We start from the raw sequence: 14,068 nt of genomic DNA on the forward strand, positions 1-14,068 counted from the left end.
AATGAATTTAAAATATTAAACTACAGTACAGATATTTTAAAACAACTTTCTTTCCCATTTTCTTTGTCTACTGGCAATTTTGCTACATTCCACAATAAAATATCCACTCACGGTACTTTTAAACTACTAAATATAAAACTACTATTTAATATAATTATTGGATGAACAGTTGCAAAGGCAAAAGAGGGAGGGAAGGTGTAACCCCTATGTTGAGATTGCATCACCATCACTACAACTGACTTTTTCAGAAATATTATATACATTTGATTTTTGGTATCCTCCTTAATAAGTATATTGCAGTTGCACAGTAAGTGCACAAAGTATTTATGTGCTATATTGTAGTTAATGTAACATATTGCTGCTACTAGGCAGTATTTTTTTCTTCTTTATAATGACTATTTAAAAAATCCTTACCTAAAATAAAAATGTCTTAATTTCACAATGAATCAATCAATAAGTAAATTATAAACTACAGAAAATAATATAAGAACTTGAAACAAGATGAATATAGCATACCTATTTTGTCAATATATGCAATGGCATCTATTGTAGCTTTGGGAACTGGCAATGAAGAAAGCTTTTCTTGACTGTGAATAAATCAAATAGAAAGCTTTTTTATTTTTCCATATCTGAATTCAGTAAATGGTAAGCAACTAAATATACCATTAACGATATAGAACATGTTTTTTTGTAAAAATTTAATCAATAAAAGGAATATTGAATTGCTAAATACTTTTAACAAAAAATTGGAAAACCTCAACAATTCAATTAAAATACTGTATGCTCATTTAAAAGGATCAATTACTTCTAAACAGAAACAGAAAAAAAAAAAAGAACAAAACCTAACAGTCAAATAAAAAATTAAATAAAAGAATAACTAAGTAAAAAGAATCAGAGAAAACATTTTCCACTGAGAAATCGATCAAAACAGCTTCAATTTTTTACAACAGAAATTCCTAAAATTGATTACTACACAAATTAAGAGTAACAAAAGAATATAGGAACATTCATGTGTCTCTTGATAAGTGATGAAAATATTCTCTTCTTCCTATTTTCAATTGCAAGCTAAACATTTACTAGGGAATCGTATAAAATTGAACTGAAGTTGTTGCATTTTCAGCTTAACACAGACTCATCTAAAATGTGTTTTAAAACTTGAAACACATAGGAATGCATTTACTCACCTGTCATGTAGAGGTTCCGTACCATCAGGAACGAATGGCTTGGAATCCATTTTGGAAAACAGAGTAGAACTCATTAATCTTCGCTGTGTAGTCCCTCTGTTAACAGTTCAATCAACTGACGACAATGTAAAAGAGCTGATGATCCTGTCGGAGGTAATTTCTGCAGTCTGTTAAGCGGTTTGATACATACTAACGCTTTCACATATCGTTTTAACAGTTGTTGCAATTATAATCCCAATTTGAGCAATTTCTTGAATCCCTTAAATTAAAGAACAATGAGATAAAATAGAAAATGTAAATTATATACAAGACAAAATAATATGAAAACAAAGATTTTTTTTTTTTAATAGAATAAAAAGGTCTCCTCTTTCTTTAATACACAATGCCTCTGCTGGCACCAAACAGATATGAAATCAGTTTAGAAAATCAAATTAAAGACTGTCTGCAATGAATGATATTGAATAAAGTTCATATTGATAAAAATTTAAAAAAAGTAATGAAGATACAGATGTGAACCTACAGTAAACCACAAAATGTAATTTGAGATAATAACTATCCCAATAGGTTCAAAACTGAATTTTTCAGCAAAAAAATATATTTTTATAGAAAATGTAGCAAACCCCAACTTAACCCTACAGTACTTTAAATACTGTATCAGTATTATTGATATTAATTATGTAGGCATTCTTCAATGCTATATCATTCATTTTGTGTATTTTAAAATTTTAGTTCTCTATTAACAAGACAACACGTTTCCTACAGTCAGTACCCAAATGTTGAAGGGTCGTTCAGCCGTTTTTTAAGTTTTATATAAGTGGACTAAAAGATAAGGGTTTACATAAATTTATAGTAAGACTATACCTTACTGTTGTCATACCATGTCAGTAGGCATCAAGTTGGCCTATCATTTTAAACACAAAAGCTCATTAGGCCCTCTGCTTGAGTTTTTATGGCGGTGACGTTACAGTAGAGATATTATGCCTGTGACAAGCTCAGAATTATAGCATAAATCAATATACAATATATTTTTTATATTGAAGATACTTGGCAACTCAGCCCTTAACCGACTCAGCCCATAACCAACTTGGCCCTTGTAGTTATAAATACCTTCCTACAGTAGATTCTTCTGCAAACTTAAGATGCTAAAACATAGATGAAAACTTTAGTAATTCTTTTCGAGTGTGTTTTCACTGAAAGTTAAACTATTGCTGTATACAGTATATCCTTTTACTGTAAAAATAAGCTTATTTTTCTAGAATTTGGTTTAGGAACCAATAAAGCTTTAAAATGTATAAAATGCAAGATACAAGATATTTTTGTTAAGAATTTAAAAAAAATATATTACTAAGCAAAATAGTCTGTAATATAGTACACAGATCTGTTAATTGGTAATGAAAACATTACTTTCTTTGAATTTTCAATAGAAACTAACAGCACACAGAGTAAGCAATCCAACAATTAACAAGATCCAATCTTACTTATTACATTTTTGCCATGGGACTTTTTCTTTTTTATTTAATTTCCTCCATATTTATATAATCTTGTTTTAAATAAACAGCATTTTCAACAGAGAAGGATCATATAAGATGTGCTACGCAACATGGAAATTTTCTTTAAACTAGTTTCGTGATTCTGAAAATGTACTTCTTTTTTAGGGGAAAAATATTACCAATGTAAGGACAGAACATGTACACTGCGATGCGTAAAATAAACATTAGGCATTTATCAGTTTATCGGTGAGGTAAGTATTCACAATACAGACTTGGTACAGGTATGTCACTATGCTGATAATGTTTCCATCAGTCTCAGCTGCTTTGCTAGTCATAACAAATCTCCTCAAAGCAAATATTTATGGCATACTGTTTGGCAGTTTTACTACAGATAAACAAAACCACTGTGTCAAGGTTACAGCACATTTTTTTTACACTAATGATTGTGAATGGATATGCAATAACAAAAAAATCATCTGCCATTCGTCTATTTGTCTGAAGTGTTAAATGTGGCAAAAAGCAAGGAGAAACAATGATAAATAATGATAGGCCCTTTACACCCGCTGCCGAGTCAGTAAAAATTCATTCTAAGCAGTACTGTACTTTGGTAAGAGTTGAAGTATATTGGTATACAGTTGAAATGAGTACCGACGTTAGCTTCAAGTGTCTTTGCACCATGAACCCCATCAGGGACCCCTTGACCACCATCCAGTTGAGCACTGTGTAGCAATGCGAGTTGTCAGATCTTTTTGAAGGAAAAGTTGGCAACTACAGTATGTAATGGCCAATTGTATTTCATCTTGATATTAAATACAGTAGGCCTAAAATTGCATAATTTAATCCCAGTGATGCTGAATCTCAAAATATGAGTAGATGTTGAATAATAACATTGAAATATAATTAGGCCTAACAACAGCTACAAACTGTAATGTACGACCCGGTCTAGCAATATTGCGTTACTTAAAACAAAGGAGATGCCACCAAACAATAATACTACAATAATAATTAGCTAGTATGAACATCATTTATTTAAGACCGAACTCTCGCAACGAGGCATATCTGTCTGTCTACCAATTTAAACACAGGAGACGCCACCAAACAATAATACTACAACAGTAAATAACTAGCTGGTATGAACATCATTTATTTGAGACCGAACTCTTGCAACGAGGCATATCTGTCTATCTACCGCCTTCCCGCGGTAACTCATCACGTGACATATCTTACATCACGGTTAGTGTACCCGCAATGCAATACAATAACAAATAGTAACTCCCGTTACAAAACACTAAAATGTAACACCAACAGATGCAGGAAATTGTATGGCCATAACTTAGCTTATGTAGGCTAGTTAACAAGAAAATGAATAGATTGATAATTAAGTTATATTTATTAGGGTACATAGAAAAAATTATTAGATCACTCTTTTTTTTTTTAAATTGATGAGGGAGGGTGGTTTTTTTTTTTTAATCGGAACAATAGAATATTTCGCTTTTGTTTTTATCGATGAGGAAGGGAGTGTTTATATTTGGTCTGTAGTAGTAAATGTTGTATATTTTACGGTTTTTTAAAGAAAATGTATTTTAAGTCACAAAATTACATTGTTTTTTTTATGCTGTTGAAATAATTGATGTGGCAAAAAAATTTTTTTTAAATTCCTGCATCAATGTTTTCCCCATTTTTTTGACACGGACGGGAGTGATAATCTAATACATTTTCCTATTGCCCTTATATTTGTGATGTTTGTTAATAATATGAATGTTATTATTTTGTTTATGGTATTTAATAACTTATTTTTTGACTAATATAGACCTCGGCCTACTACTAGGCCTATGTTTATTTTTATGTGTTTATTTAATACTTTTCACACCAAGGCAAATAATCTGTTATGTAGGCCTCTTCAACTGGGTAAAATATAGGTCTAGGCTATCTTTCTTACAATAATTGACCTAGGCCTACTACTAGGCCTATGTTTTATTTTTATGTGTTTTTTTAATACTTTTTACATTAAGGCAAATAAATCTTTTATGTAGGCCTAGCCTAGGGGCCTAGGCCTCTGCAATTGGGTAAAATATAGGCCTAGGCCTATCTTTCTTACAATAATTGACACAAAGGAGCCTTAAATTATTGCAGTTACTAACAACCACAACATTTTCTGCTATGCACTAGCGAGGCTATTACTTTTCTACCTAGTTAGAGGCTTAGGCCTAGGCTAGGTGAAACCGGTCACCAGGGATAGGCCTAGGCCCTTAGGCCTAGCCTAGATAGAGAGGCCAGGTCCAGCCTAGGCCCTATTAGGGCTCCAACTTCATCCTTTTTTAATCATCTAGCCTAGGCCTAGATAGCATAACCTAGGCACATTAGTACAAAAATGTCGTAATTAAGCCTAGTGACTAGGCATGGCGATCCTTTTTATTTTCAGTATCTTACCTGCGTATTTTAATGTTATGTCTCTACCTACATGCGCACAGCTGTGACACTTTTCTGACTTGGTTGGCAGACTTGACAAGCAAGACAAGACGATCGAGGCCGAGTGTACAACAAGAAGAATCAATCATCCACTCAGCAACATAAAGTAAAATCAGGATACTGAAACAGAAGAATTGAATTCTTTACGAAAATTCCTGACGGAAATTCATCTTAAAACTTGAGAAACAGACTTTGACGACAATACTTTAGTTTAGTGAAGAAGATGAGTACTGGAGACCTTATCGTAAGCCCGCGATACCAAAATGGCCGCTTTACGTCACTATGGTATTATGCAAATGACGATGGTACCTCAGTTGCCAATCAAAATTCAAACAGGGAAAAATATTACGCGCTCTTTCCCAATTAGCATCATCAATTTAATTCTGATAAGATATTATATTATAAACTGACATCAACGAGGGTTTCATACAAATATTCATAATGGACTTACCACAATTGTCATATTTCTTTATTATGGGAAAAATTAAAATCTGGGTCCACTATGTCTAAATTCCATGATGAGCAAGGATTTTTGGGGGACCGGCCCTTGTTTGATTTGTTTTAAATTAGTTTCATTTTGTCAGTGTTTCCATATAATTATGTACACTGACCGGGCCCCATAACAATGTTTCTTTCCAACAAAATTTGCTTCTAACTGAGAAGCAAACTTTGTTAGAAAGATATTCCAATACAGTACCATGACATGCAGTCTAATTTGAAAATCATCATATTACAGTACAATATTAAACTGGCGTTTATATCAAAAATACTAAGAACACAACTCCTGGCCACGATGATATTAGTGCTAAAATTATGAAAGCAGCTTCCCAAGTCATATCAAAACCTCTAACACATACTATTAATACCTCTTTATCATCTGGATGTGTTCCTGTTGGTCTTAAGATTGCAAAAGTCATCCCAGTATTTAAAAAGGGAGATACTAGCGATATAAATAATTATAGGCCAATTTCCATTTTACCATTTTTCTCAAAAATTTTTGAGCGAATTGTCTATGATCAAACACTTTGTTATCTCTCGAAATTTAATATCCTATGCTCAGCACAGTATGGGTTTAGACAAAATCATTCAACTAGCCATGCCTTACTCCAATCCATTGAAAGAATACCGTAATACTAATGCTATTGACAATAAAGAGGTTACTCTAGGCGTTTTTCTTGATTTATCAAAAGCGTTTGATACCATCGATCATGATATATTGTTAAATAAGATGAGGTTCTATGGTATAAGAGGAATCCCACTAAAATGGTTTTCAGATTACTTAATAAATAGACAGCAATATACATCTGTTGGTAATGAAGTCTCAAATAAAAAAGTTATTAATACTGGAGTTCCTCAAGGATCCATATTGGGACCCCTATTGTTTTTATTATTTATCAATGATATTAATCTTGCTTGTAAACATATTGATATGATAATGTATGCTGATGATACAAATGTGTTTTATAGTCATAGTAATGTACAACAAGCATATGTTGTTATGAACCAGGAATTATCGATACTCTATAACTGGTTTACTGTTAATAAGCTTACGCTAAATATAAACAAATCAAAATACATTGTTTTTAAATCTAGAAATAAAGTGGTTAACACTGTTAACGTAAATTTAAGAATTGGAAATGAAACAATTGCAAGAGCAACCGAAGTCAAATTCTTTGACTTCGGTTCGGTTTTTGGATGAAGCTCTGACATTTAATTATCATGTAAATGAAATTGCAACGAATGTTTCAAGGGTCATTGGTGTTTTTAACAAGGTAAAATCAATATTATCAGTTAAAATAATGTTAACAACATACAATGCACTTATACTTCCTAGATTAACTTATGCAATTACATCATGGGGTACCACGTCTGCTAGTAATTTAAATCGTTTGCATATACTCCAAAAAAAGGCATTAAGAAATATCTGTCACGTTGACCGCTTGCATCCTTCACATGCTTTGTTTATTATTACTCAAACATTAAATATTTTTGATATTACTTTAAAAACTGTGCCATATTTATGTACCAATATTATAAGAATCTACTGCCTGTATCATTTAACAACCTATTTAAGACATTTGAATCATTCCATAACTATAGCACTAGAAATCGAAATAACATATGCCCTAAAAATCGAAAGAGCATATACCGGTATGCCCTAAAAAAAAAAAACGCACAAGCGTAGGGCAACAATCTATATCTTATCAAGGGGAAAAAATTAGGAATAATTGAAATGATGAATTAAAAGAGTTAGACTCAAAAAGCAAATTTAAAAAGCAATTGTCTCAGTATCTTATAGAAAAACATAAAAATAAATGTTAACTATGATAGGTCCATATATTTTTTTTTATTTCTTGATGTTATAGGTACTCTTTATAATTTTGTATATTGTGTTTATATGTATTAATTAATTTTTTTTTTTTTTTTGCAGGGTTACATATTTAAAGCATTTTTCTTGCTTATTTTGTAACCTATTCCTTTATCCACTACCTTTGTATTTCTTTTGCTGATAATTGTATTGTTTGATATTGAAATAAAATTATTATTGAATTATTATTGAATTGAATATTGAATTATTTTTACCTGCTCGGGGCATGGCAGCGGTGGCGCCAGAATTTGCCGACAAGAGGGTCCTATATGTCAGACGGATGGGTCCGAGCCAAGGAGCCGAAGTAGCCTCGGTCGACGGCCAGGAATAAAAACCCTATTATGGCTCACTTGGGGAGTTTTTATGGCTTAGTATGGTCCAAAAAGTGGTTTTAAACCACAATGTTAGGGATTGGCAGTCAAAATAACTCTATTTAGATAGGCAAATTATTATTTTTTAAATTTTTTATCTGACGACCTACTCGTGCGTCGGACGACAGTGGGGTCCATGCATGTCCGACGCAGTGGCGTAACAGGCGGGGGGGCAGACTGCCCCCCTGACGGTATTACCAGGCTGACCAAGCCGTCGTACCGGGGCTGGGTAATAGGAGAAAAGAAAGAGGGGAGAGGGAGGGAAAGAGAAATAAGGGCAAAAGAAAAGGAAATGAAAAAGAGAAGAGAAAAATAAAGACAGAATAAAAAGGAAGGTATCATAATGATTAGACCAACAACACCCTGCAACTCTTCTCCACTTCAAAAAGTGTCCATAGCTCCTTTGATCTAAGCCGCCAGATATTCTCCGAAGTGCGTAACCACCGGGGGACAAGGGGAAAATATATCAATCTGTGGAAAATCTTTTCCCACCCCTTGAAGATTCTCTTTTCACCCCCTGAAAGTGTCTAAAAATCTCAAATTTCTTTGTTAAATCGCATTTCTTGTTAAAGTAGGCCAATTTCCTCTAAAAATTGCACATTATGGAGTTTTGATCAATTCCGATGAAATTAGAATTAAAAACACAAAAATTGTTTTTTAGGGGTAGCTTTCTAAGTTATTTAAACACATAATAGTCCCAAACTCAAGAAAAAAAAATTAATTTGGTGAATTTGGTGTATTGATGGTGAAAGATAAAACCATTATGAAAATGTTTATAGTTTCAAACACAATTGTGTGGCCTATATTATAAATAAGATAAGCCCTATGTCGTATTGTTTTCTATATGGGGTGGGAGTGGGTATGATAAATTACTAACCGGGAAAATTATTACCTTTCCCCCTCCCCCACCCCCTGAGTTATAGATGGAATTAAGATCAGATTGTAACATAAGAGTATCACCTGTCTCTTATACACATCTAGATGTGTATAAGAGACAGCTGCTCAGGGACCCGGACCGGGTGCTCCTCTCCCCATCCCAACGTCACAGTACTTTGTTGGTCCGACATCGGTAAACGTTAGTGGAGGTTGGTGACAACAGTTGGGCCGACGTTGGTTAGAAGTTGTAAATTTCAAACGTTTACCGACGTCGGGCCAACAGAGTACTATGATGTTGCGACAACGTCTATAATCATACATAATATTTACAACCTCTAAGAAACTTTGGCCCAACGGTGGTACCCAACATCTATTTCAAACGTTTACCGATGTTGGGCCAACAAGGTACTTTGACGTTGCGGCAACGTCTATGATTATATATAGTATGGAGGTTGGTTACAACCGTTTGGCCGACGTTGCTTAGAGGTTGTAAATATTAGATGTGATTATAGACGTGGTCGCAACGTCACATTACGCTTGGCCCGACGTCGGTAAACGCTTGAAATGGAGGTTGGTTACAACTGTTGGTCCGACGTTGGTATGAGGTTGTAATAAATATTAGGATGTGATTTTAGACGTTGTCCCAACGTCACGGTACTTGGTTGGCCCAACGTCGGTAAACGTTAGTGCAGGTTGGTGACAACAGTTGGGCCGACGTTGGTTGTAAATTTCAAACGTTTATGTTGGGCCAAAAAAAAAAAAAAAATTGGTTCGTGTGGGAATCGAGCACACAACCACCAGGTTTTGCTATTCATTATCCACCATCAACTAAACTGCCTTAAAAAAAAAAAATTTTTTTTAATTGGTTTTTGTGAGAATCGAACACACAACCTCCAGGTTTGCTATTCATTATCCACCATCAACTAAACTTCCTTAAAAAAAAAAAAAAAAAAAAAAAAAAATTGGTTCGTGTGGGAATTGAACACACAACCACCAGGTTTCCCGTAACATGATTAGTCTATTTTTTTCTAATTTGCATAATGCATTTTTCAAACATTTTTGTCTATTTAAAAAAAGGTGCGTAAGTTATGGAGATGGTAACAATCAAAAATCAATTATAAATTTAATTCTACATTTTTAGACAAAAAATAAACCCTCTTGGCCCACGGCCCATTTTTGACACCATGACCAGGCGTAATATTACCCTGCAGTGTATATACGAAGAATTTTTTCTAATAGTATCAGAATTGACTAACTGGTACTTGGTGTGGTGCTAGGTTTATCGCATTTATGGCTTAGGGGCTGCAGTTTACCTCCCTCCGTTTAGTCATGCTGGATTAGGGGTAGTAAACTCAGCGATCGTGGGTTCGATTCCCCCACGGGCCATTTTTTTTTGTTTTTTGTTACGGCAGTTTAGTTGATGGTGGATAATGAATAGCAAACATGGAGGTTGTGTGTTTGATTCCCACACGAGCCAGTTTTTTTTTTCTTTAAGGCAGTTTAGTTGATGGTGGATAATGAATGTATTGTACTCGTTGATGACGTCGCGAAATAACAACAAACAACGACGTGTCATTTCATTTCATTTATTTCGTCAAACAGAAAACAAAACATACAGAAATAACAATACCAAAAATGAGAGACAGGATAAACAAAAAGCAAACTAAATTGCTGTATAAAGTTTCTCCACTGATTTAAGGATACATCAAATATATAAATAAATCTCTGATCTCAGGAAGTAAAAGCAATTAAAAACGGCAATTCACAGCGCAGCGCAGAACAGCGCAGCACGCAAGAAACAATATACTGTTGCTCTCATGGAGCCACTAGAAAAAAAAATACTTGGATATTCCCAGAAACTCCATGAGGATAACAATAAATGATACCAGCAAACAGCGACAGCAAAATAAGTATCAGCGACGGCAGTAGCGCAGAAAAAAGAGAGATTTAAAATTATCAAAAATCAAGAAAGTCAAGATTGTCCGCCATCGGAAACCTTATAACAAATTTTATTTTTTTGAAGTGATCCTTTAAAGCACAAAGAAATTGAGAAAGGCCAATCGAAAAACTGTCGCGAATATGTGAAGGCACAGCATCCCATATCCTCGGAAATAAATTAAACACACTAAATTTATAAGCATCAGTGCGACTACACTGATGAGTAAACCTCAAGTGATCTAAATGACGACAATTGATTTCAATATTATTAGATATATTTATAGAATATTTTCGATACAGACATTTTGCAATGAAACAGATACAAAGATAATAAATATGTTGTTGAAGGGGCGCGATTCCAAGATTAACAAGACGTTGAGGGTATGGGATGTTGTGAGCAAAGCATGATCTAGTCATTCTACGTTGTATACTTTCAAGATCTTTTATATGACATATCTTATATGGAACCCAAATAGGAATTCCATGTTCAATAGTAGCTCGGACAAGAGAGTTGTAGAGCTTAAGGATAATTTCAGGGTTCCGATGACGGACTTGTAAGTCTGAGAATAAAGCCCAAAGTTTTAGATGCTTTAGAAGCAGTTTTGGAGACATGTAGTCCCTAATCAAGATTATCGGACACAATAAAACCAAGATATTCGTAACTACGGACGTAAATAAGGTCAGTACCATTAATATTATATGTAGCTTTGTTGGCAGCATGTTTAACGGATCTCGCTTACCCCATCACTTGACATTTATTTTCATTAAGTTTTCATAGAATTAGACATGCTCCAGTTATAGATGGAATTAAAATCAGATTGTAACGTAAGAGTATCACTATGACACTTAATACTTCTGTAAAGAATAGTGTCATCAGCGTATTGAAATATATAGGAATTTATGCTATTCGGAAGATCCAGAACAAATAGATTAAATAAAGTGGGGCCCAATATAGAGCCTTGTGGTACTCTGGAGATTACCTAACTAGCCTCAGAAACAACACCTTTGAAAACAACTCTTTGCGAACGATCACTGAGGTAATCAACAAACCAATGTATTATAGGTCCACAAACACCGAATTGGTGGAGTCTGTTAAGTAGCATTGTGTGGTTGATCCGATCAAAGGCCTTGCTCCAATTCAGAAAAACCAAGTCAATGGGAGAAGGGGACCGATCATTAAGAAGACCCGCCCAATGATGGAACATACGTGAAATGAGAGTACCGCATGATCTCCCACTAACGAAACCAGGTGTTTTATTTTCATTCCATATAGTTATCCCTCTCCCTCTCTCTCTCCCCCTTCCCCCCTCTCTAGTTATGGAGATGGTAACAATCAAAAATCAATTATAAATTTAATTCTACATTTCGTTAGACAAAAAATAAACCCTCTTGGCCCACGGCCCATTTTTGACACCATGACCATGCGTAATATTAACCTGAAGTGTATATATACGAATAATTTTTTGTAGTAGGATCAGAATTGACTAACAGGTGCTTGGGGGCCGCGGTTTACCTCCCTCCGTTTAGTCATGCATTGTATCCTAGAGCCGCCACTGATGCCAACATCTCATTAACCAAACATCTCAAGCAGAAACATATCCGGTTATTAAAATAATAAAATGATAATAATGTATTAATTCATATTGCGCAAATTACATTAAAATATGTTTAAATGCGCATTAAAATAAGGTAGACATTTACAATATAAAGGAGATAGTTAAATTATGGAAAGCTAACACCAAATTGAAAGTCAATCATATTACATCAAAATAAAAGTTGAACAATAAAATTCAAATTGGAAGAAACTTAACGCAAGTTAAAATTCTCATTAATCAGATCAGCAAAAAGACGAGAAATATATAAAATAAAAGCAATTATAAAAAATGAGTTTGTAAAAGATTTTTCAACATCTACACTTGCTTCGCTGATTTCAATCGGTAATAAATGCATTCCATTGTTTAGGGCAGCACATAACATTAATAATCTGTTAAATCCATCATAACATAGGCCTATATTCCTTTTCTTTTATAATTTTCGGAATATTTATTAGTTTACCATTCTCAAAAAATATTAGTGGTGTAGTGCCAAGAGAGGCCCGCATCCTTAGTTACCGTTGGGAATTTGGCGTTAACAAATGAATCATACAAAATAAATAGAATACAATAAAATAAAAACATGTAAAAAACATCAACACTAAATTAAAATGGAATATTCACTGCCTGTTGGATCGCAGTTTTAGTGTTGCAGCAGGATGTCCGAAGCAGTAGCGTATCTAGGGAGTGCGCGGGGGGTTAAATTACCCCCCCCCCCCACACCAAAAAAAAAACAAAAAAAAAAACACGGTCAAGTAATTAAAAATCACCTACCGGTATATCACTTTATTTTTGCGAATTAGCGCCCCTCAATTGATCATCGCCCCAATTCACCTCGACCCCTCCCCACCATCACCCTCATTTCAAGACTTCTAGATACGCCACTTGTCTGAAGGATAACCAATCCCCGTATTTCTAATAGATTACTGATTGAAATGTACAAAAAATATTTAAGATTTTATATTCAGTACAATTCTCAAATGTCATGTAAATCTCATATCAAAAAATTACGTTATATTTATAAACCGAAGTGGAAAGTTTAACCTACTAATTTTGATATGTTTTATGTTGTTTGTTGAATGGTCTTGAATATTACAGTGTCTAATATGACCACAACATAAGGAAATCTTCTCTTTCAACTTCTAAACTTCTGAACTTTGCGTACACCAATATACAGTTTTATTTCAGTCCACTCGTTAAATTAAAATAGTTCAGAGAGTTTTGATTGACTGTCAATCTTAAATAGGCTTATCCAAATTTTAGGAAATTGCTTTTTATGCATGCACCGACGTGAGAACTTTAACCAACTTTAATATGTATATGTTTTATGTTTCTTGTTGAATGGACTTCTTTAATAATAATATTATAGTCTAATATGACCACAACATAAGGAAGTCTATTTTGTAAATGTTTAGCATATTAGTACAGAGAATTTTGATTGTTTATCAATATCAACATTATACACATGTTAGATCCAAGATATTACGTTTTATGCACGCATCGCCGAGGAAAGTTTAAACATAATAATTTTGATATGTAGGCCTACATGTTTTATGATATGTGTTGATTGGTCTTATTCAGGGGCGGATCCAGAGATGTCCAAAAGGAGGACCGGAAGGGGGTGGGGCGGGCCAGGTTCACCCCCTCCCATGGATCTGCGCCTGTTATTTAATAATACAGTATTACAGTTTAAAATGCATATTATGATAACAACTTGGCCATACACTTATTCTTAAAGGAAGCAGAATAATGCAATTCCTTCAACAATATATATATATAT

The 14,068-nt window shown here is 33.9% G+C and overlaps 1 protein-coding gene across 2 annotated transcripts in view; it reads right to left on the reverse strand.

Annotated features, from left to right (window-relative positions):
• Nucleotides 1–5,426, reverse strand: part of LOC117116553 (ciliogenesis-associated TTC17-interacting protein-like) — a 37,791-nt gene extending 32,365 nt beyond the window's left edge. For both annotated transcript variants that reach the window (XR_004446779.1, XM_033260624.1), the window contains exons 1-3: nucleotides 5,105–5,426; nucleotides 1,185–1,443; nucleotides 517–587 (exon numbers count right to left, since the gene is read on the reverse strand). Coding sequence is in view for 1 of the 2 variants with exons in the window: in XM_033260624.1 (XP_033116515.1) it covers nucleotides 517–587; nucleotides 1,185–1,258 (145 nt within the window). In the remaining variant the exon portion in view is untranslated. The remainder of the gene's footprint in view (nucleotides 1–516; nucleotides 588–1,184; nucleotides 1,444–5,104) is intronic.
• Nucleotides 5,427–14,068: the final 8,642 nt, after the last annotated feature.

The sequence above is a fragment of the Anneissia japonica genome, unplaced genomic scaffold, assembly GCF_011630105.1.
Source record: "Anneissia japonica isolate Jap-2015-1 unplaced genomic scaffold, ASM1163010v1 scaffold199_len4679917_cov187, whole genome shotgun sequence".
NCBI classification, from domain to species: Eukaryota; Metazoa; Echinodermata; class Crinoidea; order Comatulida; family Comatulidae; genus Anneissia; species Anneissia japonica.